At 55.5% G+C, this 20,603-nt stretch overlaps 2 protein-coding genes across 5 annotated transcripts; one reads left to right on the forward strand and one right to left on the reverse strand.

The window, feature by feature from the left end:
• Positions 1 to 349: 349 nt before the first annotated feature.
• Positions 350 to 1,768, reverse strand: MIEN1 (migration and invasion enhancer 1). The gene is made up of 4 exons (XM_012765898.2): positions 1,628 to 1,768; positions 1,416 to 1,513; positions 890 to 966; positions 350 to 803 (listed from the first exon to the last, which is right to left on the reverse strand). The coding sequence occupies exons 1-4, from the start codon at positions 1,714 to 1,716 to the stop codon at positions 720 to 722; spliced, it is 348 nt and encodes a 115-aa protein (XP_012621352.2). The 5' UTR covers positions 1,717 to 1,768; the 3' UTR covers positions 350 to 719.
• A 4,618-nt stretch (positions 1,769 to 6,386) lies between these two features.
• On the forward strand, positions 6,387 to 14,853 carry GRB7 (growth factor receptor bound protein 7). Of its 4 annotated transcripts, none has more exons than XM_012765893.3 (15): positions 6,387 to 6,590; positions 10,602 to 10,758; positions 10,861 to 11,011; positions 11,176 to 11,335; positions 11,460 to 11,581; positions 11,676 to 11,753; positions 12,030 to 12,167; positions 12,492 to 12,602; positions 12,812 to 12,910; positions 13,205 to 13,285; positions 13,394 to 13,510; positions 13,694 to 13,754; positions 13,838 to 13,925; positions 14,038 to 14,131; positions 14,353 to 14,853. In XM_012765893.3, the coding sequence occupies exons 2-15, from the start codon at positions 10,607 to 10,609 to the stop codon at positions 14,497 to 14,499; spliced, it is 1,599 nt and encodes a 532-aa protein (XP_012621347.1). In that variant the 5' UTR covers positions 6,387 to 6,590; positions 10,602 to 10,606; the 3' UTR covers positions 14,500 to 14,853. The 4 variants fall into 4 exon arrangements, with proteins under 4 accessions (XP_012621347.1, XP_075850660.1, XP_012621346.1 ...); XM_075994545.1 differs by lacking the exon at positions 6,387 to 6,590 and adding an exon at positions 6,615 to 6,695; XM_012765892.3 differs by lacking the exon at positions 6,387 to 6,590 and adding an exon at positions 6,751 to 6,855.
• The last annotated feature ends 5,750 nt before the right edge of the window (positions 14,854 to 20,603 follow it).

A 20,603-nucleotide genomic window follows, 5' to 3' on the forward strand; every position in this document is an offset into this window, starting at 1 on the left:
AATATCCAGTTCCCTGGCTTTTGGGTTGGGGAGACTCAGAAGTTGGGGTTCTGATCTGAGAGTCCTTTGACAACCAGATCATTCTTACTTAGAATAAACTAATAAGTCCTAAGGCCACGCACCAGCATGGGGTAATCTCCCCCCTGTGGCTAAGGGAGGTGGACCAGAAGGGGGAAAGAGGCACTGTCTACTGTGGGACCCATTTTCCTTGCCTTGGCTGAGAGAGGAGCTCATTGAACTAGTAAGTAGCTGTCCAGAAAAAGCCCACCCACCCAGCACAGCCATCCTGGTGGTCCTCTACACTCCCAGACTGGGCATACAAACACACACACACACTAGTTGGCACAAGTGTTTGTAGTACCACTTTATTGCCAATAGCTGACATTGCCCAGGACTAGGGGAGAATAAATTAGATCTACTGTGACATCTGACAGGTACTGCCAAGATGGGGAGAGGACTGGACTTTTGTGGGCACAGATCCACAAAAGGGAAGGGGGTATCAGGTGGTTGTGGAAATGTCCATGGAGAGCATCTCTCTCCTACCCCAAAACCACAGAAGCTTCTATTCCCTCCTTGTACCCAAAGGGGCAAAGTAGAGGCCACGGTCTCTTAGCTGCCAGGAGCGAAGAGAAAAGAGGCAGGGGAAGCTCCCGGCAGGACCAAACGGGAGACCAAGGCTTGGACCTCAGAACAGAGCAGGAACCCAGAGTCACATGTAGTCATAGGATGATGCAGGGGGGACGGCTGTTGGTGATCTTTTCTAGGGGTTCTCCATTACTGGCTTTTCGGATGGCTTCAATGAGCTAGAGGGGAGAGATGTGGAATGATGGGATGATGTATTGTTCAGGTAGGGTGACCCAGGGGTCCTCCCAACACTGCAAATACTCACATCTTTCTCATAAGGAAAGCCCCCGTTCTCCAGCTTGGAGAACACCAGCTGTCCATTGATCTCGATCTCAAAGGCTCCTGGTATGAAACAAATGAATAAATTGTATGCTGACAACAGAGGCACAAGTCAGGGGAGGACCTCCAAAGGCCCCTCCCGCCACCTAAGACTTCACGCAGGCTCCTTCAAGTCCCTGTCGGTCCCATTAGAAACTCATTTGTGTTTCCTAAAGCCATTCCCCAACCCTAGGTCAACTCGAATGAACCTACAGGAGGCCTCACCTGCGTGTCTGTCACTCAATGAAGGGCTCCCTCCCCTACAACCCTATACTTTTGCAGTCTAATCGGTTTTTCCCTACAGGCCTCATCTGTGACCCCCTCCCTATGGAAGGGGACTCATGTTGGCTGGATATCTTACCAAGTGCCAGACACTGCGGGACACTTTACATAAAGCAGCCGAAGTCAAGAGCTAGAAAGTGGCAGAGCTGGGATTTATAACATTGACTCAGCAAGTGTTCTCCGGCCCTCACCTGTGCCCCCCAGGCGCGACTCGATCTCGATGCCAGGGTACTGCTCCTTCACCGCACTCGCCAGCTCCAGGTAGGTCGCCTCGAAGCCACAGGGTTCACTGGGGAGAAGAGATCTGGAGTGGGCTGGGGTTTCGGGGGAGGGGCCGTCCGTGGACTCATCTCCGTCCGGCCGGGGGTGGGGTGGGGAGGGTTTTCCAGCCGGAGCCGCTCACCAATACTCCACCACGATGCGGACCCCACTGCCCGGCTCGACCTCCCCGGGAGGGGGCGCTACGGACAGCTGCCCCGGCTCCCCACTCATCGCTGCCGGCTCTGCTCAGGCCTCTGCTTCCGGGTGTGACGTGACGTCGTGGGCACGTGACGGGGCGGGCCCGCGCGTTGCGTCCGGACGCCCCCTGCAGGCCGCGGCTGCTGCTGCGTTTGACCCTATCCCGCAGCTGGAGCATTCGGTCCGCTGGGGCTGGACCAACCGTCCAGACTTTCCCTGGCGGGGGTCCCCGGGGTGCCGGGCTTGCCCCGTAGCTGGTGTCCGCCGGGTTTCGTGGTCTTATTTAATCTAATAAAATATCTTAGACTAAAAGGTGCTTTCCATTTTACAAAAGGAAAAGAAAGTGGTGGGGCAAGCAGTTTGGAGATGGGTGTGTGTGTGGACTGATGTAATAGTTGCCATTTCTTGCTAACATGCTGATGATACCTGAAACCATCCCATAGTTGCACACCTGAATGCTTTTGACTCCGAAGCTCTAGACTGCCTTTTCCCATCTTTTGCAACTGTCTGCTCCTCAGGCCTCACATCACTGGCACCCCGCTTCTGCACTTCCCCCGTTTCGCCCTCGCCGCTCACTAGAGGAGAGGGCTCGCATCATCATTGCCATTTTCCAACTCTGGGAATGGAGGTTCCCTAAGTTCTTGCTGTATTTTCCCTGCCCCGGAGTACCGATATAGTATCCTGACAGGTCACTTACTCTAGTATCCCCTTAAACTGTTCATTTTCCGACAATTCAGTGATTTGTACAGTTGCGCAACCATCATCCCAATCCAGTTACAGAACGTTTCCATCAACCTGATAAGGTCCCTCCTGACTGTGGACAATCTAGCCTCCAACTCCAGCCCTAGGCAAACACTGATCTGCTTTCTTTCTCCACAAATTTGCCTTTTCTGGATGTTTCATATAAACAGAATCAAGCAGTATGTGATCTTTTGTTTCTGGCTTCTTTCACTCTGTATAACGTTTCTTTGAGGTTCACCAGTGCTGTGTCACTTACCAGTAGTTTGTTCCTTTTTATTGCTGAGTGGTATTGCACGAGTATGCCACATTTTGTTTATCTATTCACCGGTTGATGGACGGTTGGGTTTACAGTTTTTGTCTATTTTGAACAATGCTGCTATGAATGTTCATGTAGGTTTCTTTGTGTGGATATATGTTTTCATTTATCTTGGGTAGATTCCTAGGAGTAGAATTGCTGGGTTATATGGTAAGTTTATGTTTAACTCTTTAAGAGACTGCCAAGCTCTTTTTCAACATGGCTATACTATTTTACATTCCCACCAACAATATGTAAGGATTTGTTTCTCCATATCCTCACTAATACTTGTCATTTGTCTCTTTGATTATAACCATCCTAGTGAGCATGAGATAGTATATCATTGTGGTTTTAATTTGCATTTCTCTAATGACTAATTATGTTGAGCGTTTTTTCACGCAGTTATTAGTCATTCATGTATATAATATTATTTGAAGAAACATCTATTCAAGTCTTACCCATATTTAATTGGATTGTCTCTTTATTATTGATTTGTAAGAACTTCTTTATATATTTTTGGTATAAAGTCCCTAATCTCATATGTGATTTACAAGTATTTTCTCCCTGTCTTTGGCTAGTTTTTTTTAATAGTGTCTTTTGAGGTTCAAAGTTTTAAATTTTGATGAAGTCTAATTTATCAATTTTTTTTTGTCAGTTGCTCTTTTGCTTGTCTACCCAAGATCATGAAGATTCTCTCCCATGGTTTCTTCTAGAAGTTTTATAGTTTTAGCTCTTACATTTAGGTGTACAATCTATTTTAAGTTATTTTTTGTGCATTATGTGTGGTAAGGATCTAAATTCATCTTTTAGCATGTGGGATCAATTGCCACAGGACCATTTATTGAAAAGATTACCCTTTTCCCCATCAAATTCTCTTGGCACCTTTGTCAAAAATCAATTGACTAGAAATGCAATGGTTTATATTTGGACTCCTGATTCTATTTCATTGATCTATAAATATATTCTTTTTTTATTTAAAAAATTAAGATACAACTTATACACAGTAAAATTCATCTTCTTGAGCACACCTTTCTGTGAGTCCTGCCTTACACACACAGTTGTTTATTTTATTTTATTTTTTTATTTTAGCGTATTATGGGGGTACAAGTGTTAAGGTTACATATATTGCCCATGCCCCCCTCCCCCTTACACACACAGTTGTGCATCCACCACGACCAAGATACAGAATGGCTCCATTACTTCCCACAAATCCCTGTGCCCCCTACTGTCAACTGCTCTCCCTCCTCCCCAGCCACAATCTGCTTTCTGTCCTTATAGTTCTACCCCCTCCAGAAATCCATTTAAATGAAATCCTACAGCACTCAGCCCTCTGAGTCAACCTCCTTTTCCATCCCTTTTCCATCCCTTCAACATGCAGAGTGATATTTTCAAAATGTAAATTTGCCCACTCCTCTGTGGCTCTACCTAAGTCCAGATAGAACCTGCAGGGTCTAGCCCCTGCCCATTACTGCCAGTCTGGACAAACAGGATGGATGACTCAAACCCAGTTTGCAGAAAAGCCACCTGAGGGCTTGTCAATACCACACATTCCTGGGTCTCAGCCCCAGAGACTGAGATTCAGTAGCTGGGGAGAGGCCCAAGGATCTGTTTTTCACACAAGTTTAGGGAGATTTTGAGGCCGGTGATCACAGGCCACTTTCAGAAGCACAGCTGCCTTTCTCCACACCTACCACACCTGCCCAGCTCACCTGTGTGGCCTCTTCTCCCTCCCTTATCCTCCACCCCTCCCTACTCTCTGCCTCTGCATGCTGTGTCTCCTCCTGCCAAGCATACTTGTTCCCTCATTGTGGAAGGTGATACCCCCTTCCCATTCACCAATCCCAACCCCCTCCTCACCTGAGCTAGTTTCTCCTCTGCTCAATTGTCACTTCCACAAAGAAGTCTTCCCTAACTCCTTGTGTGAGTCATTCTCCCAGCGTAGATGTCAACTGTCATTTCTTATTTGTGTGATTCTTTGATTAACGTCAGTCTCCTTGGCTGAGCTGCATGAGGATCAGGGTGCGGTCTGTTTTTGTTGCTCACCACTGTATCCCCAGCTCCCAAATGGGGCTGCCATATAGTGGATACTTAACACATACGTAAATGAATGAGTTTTGTCTACTCTGCCTTTACACAAGCTGCTCCATGGCCCAGGTGACCTTACCCCCTCCCCCACCTCTGCCTGGCCCACTCATACCGGTTTTTCAAGGAAAACTCAGTTTGGAGAAAGTTGAGGCTGGAGCCACTCCTCTGTGCTCCCCCAGGGCAGACCTCTTATCAGCCTGTGGATTATTTGTTTTCCCAACTGTCACCCACATCAAGCTGGGAGGTGGCCGCAGCCTTTGATCTCGGCCTTCTTCCCCGGTCCCCTGTGTCTGCCATGTGCTCAACCAGGGAGCTAAAATGATCCCTCTAGGATGAGTCCCCTGGTGCCCGGTCCAGAGCTTTGGGTAGATCACTGTGGCTCCTCCCACTGTGCGACCTTGCCTAACCTCATCGATTTTAAAAGGGGAAGTCAAGTCCCTGGACTTTGCTCAGAAGTGGGGACATACACCAGGTGCCTCTGAGGGAGGCCAGACAGTGTCTGGAAGTCAAGGGGCAGGCCATGTTGCCAGACTCCTCTCTGGCTGGCTTCCCTCTTTCGCAGAGTGCCCTTTGCCCAAGTGGGTGGGACCCAGAACTGCAGACGGGCCCCCTAGCTTGGCCAATGAACAGACTAGATTTGGGGAAGGGGTGTAGCGAAGAGTGGGCGTGGCCATTTCCCCTTACCTTCCAGCCCCCAGCCCCTTCCCCCCAGGGTAGTCAGGACTCTTTTTTTTTTTTTTTTTTTTTGAGACAGAATCTCGCTTTCTTGCCCAGGCTAGAGTGAGTGCCCTGGCGTCAGCCTAGCTCACAGCAACCTCACACTCCTGAGCTCAAGCAATCCTCCTGCCTCAGCCTCCTGAGTAGCTGGGACTACAGGCATGCACCACCATGCCCGGCTAGTTTTTTTTCTATATATATTAGTTGGCCAATTAATTTCTTTCTATTTATAGTAGAGACGGGGTCTCGCTCTTGCTCAGGCTGGTTTCGAACTCCTGACCTCGAGCAATCCGCCCGCTTCGGCCTCCCAGAGTGCTGGGATTACAGGCGTGAGCCACCACGCCTGGCCTAGTCAGGACTCTTTTTTTTTTTTTTGAGACAGAGTGCTGCTTTGTTGCCCAGCCTGGCTCACATAAACCTCAAACTCCAGGGCTCAAGCGATCCTTCTGCCTCAGCCTCCTGAGTAGCTGGGACTACAGGCATGCGCCACCATGCCCGGCTAATTTTTTCTATATATATTAGTTGGCCAATTAATTTCTCTCTAGTTATAGTACAGACGGGGTCTCGCTCTTACTCAGGCTGGTTTCGAACTCCTGACCTCGAGCAATCCGCCCTCCTCGGCCTCCCAAACTGCTAGGATTACAGGCGTGAGCCACCGTGGACTCTTGATCTTCTCTCTCGCTGCTGTTCGGTCCCTCTGTCTTCCCTGCCTCTCCCCGGGCACCTGTACCCTCCCCTGACACCTGCTGCCAGGCTAAGAAGGGCAAAAACAAGCCCAGTTGGCGTAGTGTCAGGAGTCTCCGCCCCCTCGTCCCGTGCTTCCTCCTCCCCGCACCTCCCCCAGGCTCCGCCCCCATCTGCTCAGGATAATTTTAGTTTCCTTGGGCCTGGAATCTGGACACACAGGGCTCCCCCCAGCCCCCGACTTCTTCATCCAAAGTCGGGACACCCTCCTACCACACGTCGAGAAGCGGGCGTGGATTTGAAATAAAATCCAGGTATCTAGGGTCCCTAGACAGAGCCAGACTTTGGACCCAGTGTCCTGCAACTCCTGCTGGGGCTCCTCCAGGTAAGGGGACCGAGGTCGGTCTCAGACGACTGCCTGCTCCTACCCCCAGCCGCACCAGGGCCCCAGGTTATGCCCGTCTCTTGGTCGAACTGGCTGGCTGCCCAGGTGGGTAGGACCGGCGGCCACCTGGCTCTCCCCCTCCCCTTCCCCTCCCGGTGATGTCAGGCCAGGGGCGGGGGCAAGAAGGGGACAGGTAGTTAAGGGCCTGGCGTCTCCCTCCTTAAGCAGGTGGCCCCAGCCAGGTGTATTGACGCCCAGGGTCCAGGTAAGGACCAAAGCGGGCACTTTCCCTTGAGGGTGGCGTGCACAGGCAGGTCTGGGGTCACCACAGAAAGATCCGGTCTCCAGCTCTGCTACTCTGGCGGCCTCTCACTTTCTCTTTTCCGCAATCCCCCGTCCCGCCCCCTCCTCACCGGCCGCCCCGTCCTCCCCATTCTCGTTCCCTGCCCTCCTCGGAGCCTCCCTCCCTCCGTGGACGCTCGCCCGAGCCGGCGGATGAGCCTGGGGAGACCCGATTCTCTCCCCGGGAGACTCGGCTTTCCCGCTGAAACTGGCCCCTCCCCACGCACCCAGAAAGCTAGGACGGTGTCCGAATGCTGAGAGAGCTCAGCCCGCTTCTACCTCAGTTTGGGTGTCCCCGAGTCTCTACTAAGAACAGGCGTCTCCGCGGGAGGGGGGCACCGTCCAATTTGGAGGGCAGGAAAGGAAAGGAATTCTCTATTGCTGAAGCTCCATCTCGCCTGATTGGATTCCCTGCTCCGGAACACAGCGTCCTGTCCGCTCAGATGGGAGGGTGGGGGCGGGGTGGGCCAAGGGGCCCCTGCTGGCTTCAGCATGAGGTGGGCTGGAAGGCAAGACCGGTGGATGAGGGGGTCTGCAGCGCAGAGGGGAGGGGGAAGGATGATTTTGTCTGTTTCTTGAGGCTGGGGAAAGACCCAGGTTCTGGGGCTGGGTCTCCCTGGCAGGTTAGGGACAGAATGCACCTGTCCACTAGGTGGGACTCCTCCCAGACCCGTTGTCCCCCAGGAATGCCCTCTCTCGGTCGCCTGTCTTGGACTCTGCTCCCCCCTCTCTTTTATTTATTTATTTTTTTTTTCCCAGCATACTGTGGGGGTACAAATGTTAAGGTTACGTATATTGCCCTTGCCCCCCTCCCCTCTCCTCTTGATATCCTGCTGTGTGTGGAGTGGGGAGGGAGAACCTCCGCGAAGATAGCCTGTAATGATTAACCCCACAGACACTCCAGCATTCTTCCCAAATTAAACTTTAAAAGAGCTGCCCCCCCATTGGGTATATCTTCCACAGTGAGGGAGTGGGCGGGGCCTCAGGGTTCCTCCCTTCAACTCTGGGTTACCTAGGGTTTTCTCACCTGGGCCCTGCACCCTAAGTGTTTCCCCAAAGGTTGAGCCTCCCCCACTGCAGTAAATCCTGGTGGAGATGGGGCGTGGAGTGCTGGGCCAAGTGGGGGCCCCTCTGGCTACATCAGGCCCCCCAGCCCAAGCCTCCGCCCCGCCAGCCCTTCCCCCAACCCTGGGAAGCAGGGTTGTTTACTGTTGGCCCTGATCTCTGCGCCCGGCCACTCGCCCTAGGGGCCAGCCAGGTGGGGCTAGATTCAGGAAGTAAACAAGGAGGTTGGGAGGGCGGGAACGAGGGTGGGGCTGGAGTCTCTGGTGCTGGAGAAGCAGTTGGGGAAGCCATGGCCCGGACAGCCCGAGTTGCGATTGAGGGACAAATTGATTGTGGGGGTCGTTTCTCCAACAGAAGCTTTCCTAGCTCCTCAGTACGAAAACTCCAGATCTCTCTAGAGGGAGCTGCCCAGACCCAAAGCTAGGACCCCGTTCTCCTCCCCCATTTCCCTTTGGTCTTGACTGTTCCACTCCTCTCTAGCCTTAGAGGGGTCTGAATGCCAAACCTCAGTCTTGAGTGGGTCCGCCCTCACCTCTGATGCCAGATTCTAATCTGATTTAAATCCACTGCCTCCCCCCTTACAAGCCCCTCAGCATCCTCTATTTCTCCTCCCACCCCACTGTAGCTTTCTGACTTCCAGGAAAGTGTGGCCAGAGTAGCCCCTCCCCCAGTCCTCCTTGGAATGAAGGCAACAGGGCTGTTTGCCTGAGGCTAGACAGGGTGGGAGTGGGGCTTTGTGTCTTGGTACCTGTTGATGTTGGATGGTGGATGTGTCTTGTCCACCCTGGCAGGACCCTGAGCTCCCTCCCCGGCCTTTTGCCCTGTTGCCAGTCCGTCTGGCATCCTGGGCGATTTGACTTTCCACTGCTGCTTTTGTGGTACCCTTCTGGCCAGGAAACCAGTGAGAGTGTGTTAGGTTGGACCTCATCCCCCCAGGGTAAGGTGGACAAGTCCCCCTGGGCCTGAGTGCTAGGGGCACCTAGCAGCAGAATGAAAACTTATTAGGTCCCAGACCAGGGCTGGGAGCTCCAAGGGCTGCTTTGATTAGGTAGGGGCACCTCTGGGAGGTCAGCCTCACTCCAAATGGGCCTCTGAATCCAGGCCGGGTATTTCCTCTCTCCTTCCAGGTGAGGGGGCTGCCTGGCTGGTTGGTGGCTTGTGACTGGGGGTGGGCAGATTGCAGGTCCACCTGGACTGGAGGTAGGCCAAGGTTGAGGAGGAGGAGATGATGTCAGAGGAGCCTCAGGCCCCTCGTCCTCCTCCCCCGTCTTGTCCCGGCCCTTTGCCTCCCCCATTCCTCCCAGGCTACCAGTAGGTTGGGGAGTGGGGGGGGCGGGGTGGAGGGTAGAGGCAGGGTTGTTTGTGTTTCTCCTAAGCCAGGAAGTTGTGCAGATGAGTCAAGGTTGAATGGAGAGCCCCAGGCAGTGCTGTCCCGCCCCACCCTGACTCACCTGTCCCCCAAATCCCCTTATACCCTCACTAAAGGGTCAGGTGCCTGATCCATTCTGGGGGATCAATCCCAGGTACCCCAGGCAGCCTCACAGTACTGACCCTGTGTGCTGAGAACAGGCTGGGGGCTGGGATTGGCAAGTTCTCCTGGGTTCTCCCAGGTCTCAGCCCAGCCAAAGGGATCTGCTTGGTTCCTGGCGAGGAGGGGCTGACATTGCCTCTACCGGTAGTGGGCAGCTTTGCCCTGTCTCTCCCTTCCTTCCTTGTCCTGAGTGCCTGTGCGGCCCTAGTGGGTGATAAGATGTGGGTAAGATGCTGGCTCTGCCTGGGGGTTCCAGGTGCCCTCAGACTAGTGGATGGACAGGACAGGTGCATAGTAATTGGTGCAGAGGCACCAGCACAGTGCTCAGTAGTCTTTTTCAGTCTCAATGTGGAAAATCTAGGAAGGCTTCTCAGAGGAGGTGGCTCTAGCACTGGGGGCTTCAGGGAAGAGTTGGGCAGGAGGATGGCCTGAAGAGGGCACACAAAGTTTGGGGGCTGCTGGGGCAAGAGCCACAGCCTAGCCGCCCTCCTGCCTTCCTGGTTCCTGTCCTTCCCATCTCCTCCTTTGTGCATCACTCATCACCTGGGCAGGCGTGACTACAATAGGCTCTGGCAGCTGGCTCTGGCAGCTAAGTGCTGGAAAACCCGGGACAGAGCCTGGCAGACTGAGTGCCCCAAACTTGGAGGTTTGCCCTGATACTGAGAGCCGAGCCCCAGACAGTCTGTAGGTCATGCTGTTACTGCTGCCAGGCTATGGCAGGGGGTGGCAGAGGTGGGGGAACCTTCTGAATTTTTCCCCTGAGCAACTTTGGACTAAAGAAAGAGCACTGTATTGGAGTCCAGCCACAGGTTCTGCTCCCTGACTCACCTGTCACTGGGGGCAAGAATGCTTCCTTCTCAGGGATTCAGTGTCCCCTTTTGTAAAATGGGGCTAATTCTATCCTTCCCAAAGGGCTCCAGGGAAACTCCAGTTGGAGGGGAGCAGTGAGGTGCTATGTAAACTCTGAGGGCACCCTGACAGCCTGTGAGGTTGGGAAGTCTGGATCCTCTTGGTCCCTGTCCCCAGGACCAGGGCGCACAAATGGCTGCATTCAGCCCTGTCTTCTCCCTCAGATGCCATGGAGCTGGACCTGTCTCCACCGCAGCTTAGTAGCTCCCCAGAAGACCAGTGCCCAGACCCTGGGACCCCTCCTGGGACCCCCCCACCCCCTGACACTCCTCTGCCTGGGGAGGTGAAGAGGTCCCAGCCTCTGCCCATCCCAACCAGCAGGTACAATGGGGTGATGGCCTGGGGTGGGGGCGGTGAGGGGAGGATGATACGCAGAGGACCACAGCCAATTCCTCACTTTCCGCACCTCTCTCCTCCACCCAGGAAACTTCGAGAGGAGGAACTGCGAGCAACCTCTCTACCCTCCATCCCCAACCCCTTCCCCGAGCTCTGCAGCCCTCCTTCCCAGGCTCCCATTCTTCGGGGATCCTCCAGTGCAAGGGGGCTGCTCCCTCGAGATGCCAGCCGCCCCCATGTGAGTTATCCCTCAGAAGGGCAGGCAGGGGTACCGGGGTAGATACAGTGCCACTTCAGTGGAGGTGGGGGCGCTCTTGGTCCAGGGTCCCTGAGGCACAGCAGGTGGGGAAGGGGCACGAATCACCCTTTGCCCTCTCTCAAGTCATCTGCGATTCCTGGCAGCAGGTAGTAAAAGTGTACAGTGAGGACGGGGCCTGCAGGTCTGTGGAGGTGGCCGCGGGTGCCACGGCCCGCCACATGTGCGAAATGCTGGTGCAGCGAGCTCACGCCCTGAGCGACGAGACCTGGGGGCTGGTGGAGTGCCACCCCCACCTAGCGCTGGGTGAGTTGGGTGCAGGAGCTGCCTGGGCCGGTGGGCAATGCCTCACGTTCTGGGCTAGGCACGCGGCTCATCCGGGAGATCTGCTTGGTCTCCACTAACCCCTGCTTTTTGCCCTTGCCCCCAGAGCGGTGTTTGGAGGACCACGAGTCCATGGTGGAAGTGCAGGCCTCCTGGCCCGTGGGTGGAGACAGCCGCTTCGTCTTCCGGAAAAACTTTGCCAAGTACGAGCTGTTCAAGAGCTCCCCAGTGAGTGTGCGTGGGGTCTGGGCACTGGGGCACCCCAATTCCCAGCCTGGACTCTTGAGCCCTAACCCCTGATCCTTTTCTCCCCTCTACCCAGCATTCCCTATTCCCAGAAAAGATGGTGTCCAGCTGTCTTGATGCACAGACAGATGTATCCCATGAGGACCTCATCCAGGTGAGGGGACCCTGATTTCACTGCATATTCATGACTCCTCAGAATTGCCCAGTGCTTCTCTGCCTTTAAGCCCTGTGCCTCTCTCTATGTGGTTGAAAGAGCCCAGCCACGGTCCTATGTGACTGTGGACAAGTCACTTTCCCTGCGCGGGCATCAGTGTCTCCATCTGTTAAATGGGGACAAGAAATGCATGTGGAGTCCTCATGAAAACCTGAGGGTGGAGGGGAAGGGCAGAGGTCAGGCCTCTCACCCTCCTCCACTCTCCTCTGGCCCCAGAACTTCCTGAATGCAGGCAGCTTCCCCGAGATCCAGGGCTTCCTGCAGCTGCGTGGGTCGGGACGCAAGCTTTGGAAACGCTTTTTCTGCTTCCTGCGCCGGTCTGGTCTCTATTACTCCACCAAGGGCACCTCCAAGGTGAGGTCCTGAGAGTGTCAGCTGCAGCCCCTCGAGTGCTGCTTCCCTGTTGGAACCTCTGGGCCCTTCTCCTCACCCCCAGCGTGTCTGCCTCCAGTTTCCCGCTCCTGCTCCCACCCCTGTCCAGCTCACCTGGCCCAGGAGAAAGGGCAGGTGACCAGAGTTCAGGTCCTGGCTCCACTTGCCCAAGTCTGAGTTCAGGTGACCCAGGGCACTTCCTTGCCCCTCTCTGGTCCTGAAATCTTCCCACCCAGCTTGGGTGGGGTACAGTAGCAGACAGAGGGGGTCTGCCTGTACCAAGTCCCCCTCACTCATGCCACCCAGGATCCGAGACACCTGCAGTACGTGGCAGACGTGAACGAGTCCAACGTGTACGTGGTGACTCAGGGCCGCAAGCTCTACGGGATGCCCACGGAATACGGCTTCTGTGTCAAGGTGAAGACCCTGGCCTGGCCTGGCCTCAGGGGGAGCAGGAGCTTCTCAGGCCCCAGGGTCCTACCTGGGGCTTCTGAGCTCCATCTGGGACACCCAGATCCTTCTTTTTGCTGGAGACTCCTTGGGTCTTGCCCTCCCCTGTGGAGACCAGGGACAGACATCTGGCCCTTGAGGCAGATGTGAGACCAGCCGGTTTCCTCTGCCCACAGCCCAACAAGCTTCGAAATGGCCACAAGGGGCTCTGGATCTTCTGCAGTGAGGACGAGCAGAGCCGTGCCTGCTGGCTGGCGGCCTTCCGCCTCTTCAAGGTGAGGCCCTGGGGGTGGCGTGGGGGGCTGGCCCCACCCGAGGGATCCCCATTGTGGAGAGGAGTCATAGTTCTGCTCTCAGGAAGTCTCCAGAATGAGGAGGGCATCACAGCCCTGCTCTCTGAGAACCCCCAGGCCCAGGCTGGAGTCACAGCTCGGCTTCAAGAAGCTCCTATCCCAGGGCAGAAACAGCCCTGCCCTTGGCGAGTGCTAGCTGGGGAGGTGCCACAGCCCAGCCCCCAGGACCTCTGGATCTCAGGAGGTCTTTCTTCCCTCTTTCTCCCCCACCCACAGTACGGGGTGCAGCTGTATAAGAATTATCAGCAGGCACAGTCTCGCCACCTGCGCCCATCTGGTTTGGGTTCGCCACCCTTGGTGAGTGTGCACGGGGGCATTAGGTGGGGGTTGGACGCCCAGACCCTGTCCCAGGGATACCTGGACCCTGCTCTGACCTCTCTCCTCCCCATCCTATCCCATCTCCAGAGGAGCGTCTCGGATAATACCCTGGTGGCCATGGACTTCTCTGGCCATGCTGGGCGTGTCATCGAGAACCCCCGGGAAGCTCTGAGTGCAGCCCTGGAGGAGGCCCAGGCCTGGAGGGTGAGGGGCCCGCACCCATCCGCGTGTTTGTGCTGGGTGCTCTTCTCCATATGGGTTTCTGTGGAATGGGAGGGAGGAAGAGGAGGACGAGGGGAATAAGGAGAGGCCCCCCAGCAGGGGAAGGGTGCTCTACATTCTTGAGGTGCCAGGTAATACCCCCAACCACACCCTGACTCTCCACAGAAGAAGACGAACCACCGCCTCAGCCTGCCTACCCCATGCTCCGGCACAAGCCTCAGTGCAGGTGGGTGACGGCCCGGAGTCCCCAGGGGGTAGCATGGGGGTCCCCTGCCCCGAGTGACAGCCCATCTGTTTCCCCCACCCCAGCCATCCACCGCACCCAGCCCTGGTTCCACGGGCGCATTTCCCGGGAGGAGAGCCAGCGGCTCATCGGACAGCAGGGCCTGGTGGACGGGTAAGGGGCAGGGCCGGGTGGGGCAACAGACCTGGGGGGTAAGAGAGACCGGGGTCAAGGTGGCAGCCCTGTGTCCTCGGGTAATGTTGCCCCATCTCCGGTCTCCTGGCAGCCTGTTCCTGGTCCGGGACAGTCAGCGGAACCCACAGGGCTTTGTCCTCTCTTTGTGCCACCTACAGAAAGTCAAGCACTATCTCATCCTGCCGGTGAGTAGTAGCCTCCTTCCCTGAGAGTCCCCAGAGACCCGCAAGGGGACACAGCCCCGCCAGCACCCTGTCCTCCTCATCTGGCCCCTCAAGAAGCTCCCTGGCCCCCAGTGTGTCTCCTTTCTCCCCGCACAAGAAATGGGGAGGGACCTCAGCCCCAGTCAGGAGGGAGCTCTTTAAACCTCGTGCCCCTCACCTGCCACCCGCTCTGCCGTACCCAGAGCGAGGAGGAGGGCCGTCTGTACTTCAGCATGGATGACGGCCAGACCCGCTTCACGGACCTGCTGCAGCTCGTGGAGTTCCACCAGCTGAACCGTGGCATCCTGCCATGCGTGCTGCGCCACTGCTGTACCCGTGTGGCCCTCTGACCACTGCCCGAGCCACCCACAGCCCCTCTACACACCCAGCAGACTCGGGGTGCGGAAGCTGGGGACGGGATGGTGGGTAATTGGAGGGCTGCTCACCCAGCCTTCTCTGCTACTCTGCCTCCCTCAGGTAGAAAATGGCCCCCCACTGGTGTACCCTTGACACCTGTCCTCCAGGGAAGGTGTCTGGTGGCCCTTCCCCTTCTCGGAGCTCCTGGGGCTCTGCTCTGGGACAGGGCATTATGGGAGAAATGGGGGCCACCCAGGCGGTCTTATGCGCCACACTTTGTACAGACTGAGAGGCCAGTTGATCTGCTCTGTTTTATACTAGTGACAATAAAGATTATTTTTTCTACACCTGTGAGTTCTGTCTGGCAAGGCCTGGCTAGCTGAAGTCGAGTGCCTCCACTTAAGCCCAGATTGACCCTGTGGGGTCTGGCCTGTGCCCACTATTCACTCAGTCTATGTTTTTGTCTAAGAGTTTTATGGTTTGAGCTCTTACCTTACGGGGGCTCTATAATAAATGTATTATATGAGATTGGAAACACCTGAGCCTGCTGCTCAAATCAGAGACAGACCCTCCTTCTAGACATATGAACCCCACTAGGTATTATTTTTGTCAGAATCTGATTCCTTGGATCCAATGACGAGTCTACCAGAAATACAAGGAACAGAGGAGCATGTGAAACGACACATGAGGACAATAGTTACCAAAATCCAAAACAGATAACCTAGTTTCTTCTTCAACAACAACAAAATTACAAGAAAAGAAAAGATGGGGAATCTCTAGATTTTAAGAAATTTAGACATACATCAGTCATAGGTGCTGTGTTGACCTTATTTGATTCAAATCCAAAGTAACTGTAAAAAGCAAATTTATGAGCTATTAGGGGAAATTTGAATTCTGATGAGATGTTTGATGATATTAAGGAATTATGGTAAACTTTTAAGTATTTGTAGGGTAAATGCCATGATGTTTCAGTTTTGTTTTTAAAATAGTCCAGAGGTTATGGCAGAGAGTTTGGTTGTAGTCCCAGGTCAACCACAAGTTGATATTAGTTGAAGCTTGGTGATAGGAACATAACATGGGGACTTATAAATTATCCTACTTTTGTATGTGCTTGAAAATTCTATAATTTTTTTTTTTTACTTAAATTTTGGGGGGGGGGATGGAAACAGGGTCTCACTATATTGCCCGGGCTGGCCTTGAACTCCTGGCCTCAAGCAATCCTCCTGCCTAGGCCTCCCAAAGTGCTGGGATTACAGGTGTGAGCCACCACACCATACCCTATAATATAGAGACCCTCTCCCTAAATCTTCTTTTTTTTTTTTTCTGATACTTTTGGTATGAATCTTCCCAAATCTTTGAGACTGACTGGGCATGAGGTGGTGGAATCCCATTTTGTAGGTGGGATCACTTCCAAGTGATGGCTCAGTGAGGACCACTGCCCCAAATCATAAAAGAGCCAGGATTTCAGCCTGGGTCTGGCACCGTGTCTGGGCACATCCTGCTACTCCTGTCCAGCTGCCTTCTGGGTGGAATTCCTCAGCTACAGTGAGAGCAGTGGTGGCCTACAGGGGTCCTCCCTCAGGGAGCTCTGGACTCTGGCCAGGAGGGTTGTCCTGAGGCGACTCTGAGTAGGTCCAGCCACTGCAACAAGCCCCTGGGCCAGGCTTGGCAGCCCTGACAGCCACTCCTGACCAAGGTACCCCCTCCTTGGCTGATCCCAGGCTGGGGAGCTTGGAGTCAGGCCTGGCAGACAGGTGGGCACAGAGGCCTCATCCACGCTCCAACCTGGAACCTGCCGCAGCCCCAGTGTGGGAAGGGTGGCAGACTTTGCTTCTTCTCAGCTTGACTTGAGGCAAGGATCCGGGCAACCTCCCGCCTGTCACCTTCCAGAACCATCCCCATCACTGGCTGATGCTGGCTGTGTCGCTGGCCACAGATGTCCAGGGCCACTTCCAAGCTACAGGTGCCAGGGTCCAGGCTGGGGTGAGGGGAAAGGAAAGGGGTCAGGGTTAGGCTGCCCAAAAGAAAGATCCAATGTCTCTTCACAGCCCAAGGCACTGGACAGGGGACAAAGCCTTTTTGTGTCAATCAGCTAATTGGAGACTGTGAGGTTTCCTTCCCACTTTATAAATGGGAAACTGAGGCTCAAAGAAAGAGAGTGACCCACCTGGGGTCACAGAGGGAATTACGGAGAGAGGCCAGACTCAGGCTAGTTGCAGGTGCTGGGATGCAGCCCCTCTCTGCCCTGGCCTTTGTTCTCTGCCCCCTCCCTTCAAAGTGCTGGCCACCGTGAGGAACCTGGGCTGCTGGGAGCCCTTAGAGGTGGCAGCACTTGGCCCTGAGCTGGACACTAAAGATTGGCAGCAGGACATCCTTGGGGAGTGGCTGGGATTTCTGGCTTCATGGAAGAGATGCCGGAACCAAGAATGTGGGGGACAGGGACCACTTAGGGCCAGCCCACAGAGGGACCCCTGTGGGATGTGGGAAGCCTGCCACTTTCCCTCTAAGAGACTGCAGCATGACCTACTGAGGTCAGACAGCAGATGGGGCTGCCAAGGACAGCTGCAGTGCTGGATGGTGGAGGCTTGTGGTTCTGAGGAAACCGGGTCTGGTGGGAGGGAAGCTGAGGCTAGGGGCTGGGAACTCAAATACTGTCTTTTCAAAATTGATGTGGCCATGTGTGGTGGCTCACACCTGTAATCTCAGCACCGAGATTACAGGCCGAGATGGGACAATCACTTGAGGCCAGGAATTTGAGACCAGCCTGGGCAACATAGTGAGACCCCCGTCTTTACAAAAAATTTTTAAAAATTAGTCAGGCTTGGTGGTGCATGCCTGTAGTCCTAGCTACTCAGGAGACTGAAGGAGGAGGGTCGCTTGAACCCAGAAGTTTGAGGCTACAGTGAGCTATGATGATGCCACTGCACTCCAGCATGGACGACAGAGTGAATTCCTGTCTCTAAAAAATAAAAATAGGCTGGGCGTGGTGGCTCACACCTGTTATCCTAACACTCTAGGAGGCCAAGGTGGGCAGATCATTTGAGCTCAGGAGTTTGAGAACAGCCTGAGCAAGAGCAAGATCCTGTCTCTACTAAAAATAGAAAGAAATTAATTGGCCAACTAAAAATATATAGAAAAAAATTAGCGGGGCATGGTGGTGCATGCTGGTAGTCCCAGCTACTTGGGAGGCTGAGGCAGTAGGATCGCTTGATCCCAGGAGTTTGAGGTTGCTGTGAGCTAGGCTGATGCCACACCACTCTAGCCAGGGCAACAAGAGTGAGAATCTGTCTCAAAAAAAATAAAAATAAATGGATTTGTTGGATTTGATTATAAATATTATACGTGCTTATTAAAAATATTTCAGAAATCAGAAAAAGACTTTGGAAGAAAATAGAAATTCCCCACAATCTTCCCTTGCTGAGAATGCAGGCGATGAGAGAGGGCAATGCAGGGCTCACATCTAGGGAGCTGGCCCTAAGCGGCTTGCAGTGCATCATGGACACCAGCTTCCCAGGGGTAGCGTGGCTGGTGTGAGCTTCTCACCCTGGCAGCGCTGTGGGCCTACAGGGTAGGCGCTCCATGGAAGGTGTGGCTGCAGGGCTGGCCCCTCTGCCTGCTCAAGTGTGGAGGGCAGGAGGACTGGTGCCAACTTCCTGGACTCTGGGAACAGGGTATGGTGCATGATTCTAGGGGAGCCCACCTCCCTAGATGATGCATTCAGACAAGGATCTGGCCAGTTCATGCTCTCTCTGCATTCCCAGACATCCCATCCCATTCACTGAAATCTATGCATCATCCAAGTTCACGGGTGGAGGGCCTCCTGCTATAGACCCAAGGGTTCAACCTCAGGTCAGTGACACTGCTTGGCTCTTTCCTCGTGCCCCAGTGCCAGGCACCCTGAGGAGGGACGGAAGGAGAAAGGACAGGACACAGGCAGGGGAGCTGGAGGCCACTCGGAAGGATCCTTTCTTCCAAACTGTCCACATAAGCAGTTTTCTAACAGAGTCCAAGGGTTCCAGCAAGGGTTTAAGGGGCAGGTTGGGGGAAGCACTGCCTTTATACCTGGAAGTTCAGCCTTATGGTGTACTTGGGGAAAATGTTTCCACTCATGAAACACTGATCTGGTCCAAAAGACAGAAAGGGGGCCCAGAGGTCAAGGGTTAGTCCCACGTGCACAGTGGTGGGAGTCTGTTGGCAGAGACCGCTTTCCTGTCCTGTGCTGCGGGCAGAACCTCAGCTTTGGGGCTTGAGAGGGGAGTGTGCAGTGGCGACAGAGGACAGAGGACTCTGAATTTCCAGCAGAGCTGGGAGAGGAGGGAAAAGAGGGAGTGGGGGCTGAGGTCCCCCAGGATCTGCATGCAGGAAGGAGGGGTGTTGGGAAGTGAGGGTGCTGTCTGGGCTGAGCAGGGTTGTGTTAACACCAGACCCTGATGAGGCCTCAAACTCAATCCCATGTGGGGCTGAGCTACGATGCATTCTTACAGCCTTTTTCAGGGCTGCACCTACCCCAAGGAAGGGGTGAGTTTTTCTTAGCTGAGCACCTGAGTGGACTGTTTAGCTGGAGCTGCATTTTTGTTGTAAGCAGTTTGTTCTTACTTGGATTGGCTTTATCTTGGGGTGGTTTGGAGGAGACTGAGGGAGACGGGGAGGTCAAAGGGCCACTTCATGGTGAGAAGTGGAACTGGGCCCTGTGACATTAGAATTCAAGGGGACGTTGTTTCCAGGGATGGAGTGGGCCGCCCGCACCTCCTGCCCCCAACTGGTGACCAATGGGCATGTTCATCTGCCCAATTTACCTGCCCAATTTCTGCGCCCTGAGTCAGACTTTCCAGGACAGGGCAGAGGCAGGTATTCCTACCGGCACTACTCCAATTACCCAAATGATTCCAGGGGATCTGCTCTCTGCCCAGTTTTGGGCCACCCTGGCCCTCTTACACCCATCAGTCCTCAAACAGGTTCCCTATCTTTGGGTTCCCTCCTCTCAAGGGGAGCCACCCACCCATACATCTAATGGATGAGCTTGGTGTTGGGGGCTAGAGGAGTGAGAGGTGACCCAAGATTTGTTAGGGAGTGTGAAGCAGGAGTGAGGTTGCACGGGGGACCGTCCCCGCCGGGCACGTGCGCAAGGTGATCTGCGCCGGCCGCCCGCTCTTCCGCCCCCAACGTCCCCGCCCGCGCGCGGACAGGCGCCAGGCTCCACGCGCTCCTTGCGCCCGGGGTGCGGGGAGGCCGGCCGGCTTCGCCAGGGGGCGCGCTTCCGCGCCCGGCGTCTTCAAACTCGGCCCCACAAGGCCACGCGCCGTCGGGAGGGGGCTCGCGTGGCGCCAGTCACGATCCCGCCGCCGCGGAGCGTGGGTCCGCCTGCTCCTCGTTGAGAGTGGGTGGGCAGGGTGGCGCCTCCCGAGACCAGGCGGGTGGAGTGAGGCGCGAGCGCCGCCCTCCAGCATCGCGGGCACCCACGCGCGGCGGCCTCGTCCTCCCGCTCCCTGGACCCCGCGTCCCCGCCTCCCGACGGCGCCCGAGCCGGCCCAGCCGCGCGGCTGCAGTGACACCCAGCGGCCGTCGCGGGAAGTGCGGGCGCGGCGGGCTGCGCTCCCGGGGCTCAGGTCGCGCCTCTCGAGGTTCCCACTCGTGGTTACGGGCGGGCACCCCCGAGGAGAGAGGCCGCGCTCTGCAGACTGCCCGCGGGGCACTTCCCCTTCCCTTCCCCCCCGTTTCCTCCCCAGCAGCCGCCCGAGCGCTGGGAGATCCTGCACGGCTGCTGTGCCCGGAAGGGCGGGGCGGGGCGCGGCGGCGGCGCGGTGCTGTGACCCGGAGCAGTTTCACTTCTGGATCCCGCTCCGGCTGTGATGGGACAGTACCTGGGTGGGGGCGGCGGGGGACACGCGGGCATGCCGAGGTCCAGCGCCCGGGACCCCGCGTGGGGGATGGCTTTTTACTCCCGGGGTGTCACGCGACCCACGCCTTGCCCCATTTTCCACCCCCATGGGTTCCACTCCGCTGTCCCCGGAGCTGCCGCTCCTCCCCAGCAGCCGCCGCCGCCTCCGCCGGGGCTGCCGACCCCCGGAGAGGCCCCGAGCGGCGTGGGCGGCAGGAG

The sequence above is a fragment of the Microcebus murinus genome, chromosome 18 (genome assembly GCF_040939455.1).
Source record: "Microcebus murinus isolate Inina chromosome 18, M.murinus_Inina_mat1.0, whole genome shotgun sequence".
NCBI classification, from domain to species: domain Eukaryota; kingdom Metazoa; phylum Chordata; class Mammalia; order Primates; family Cheirogaleidae; genus Microcebus; species Microcebus murinus.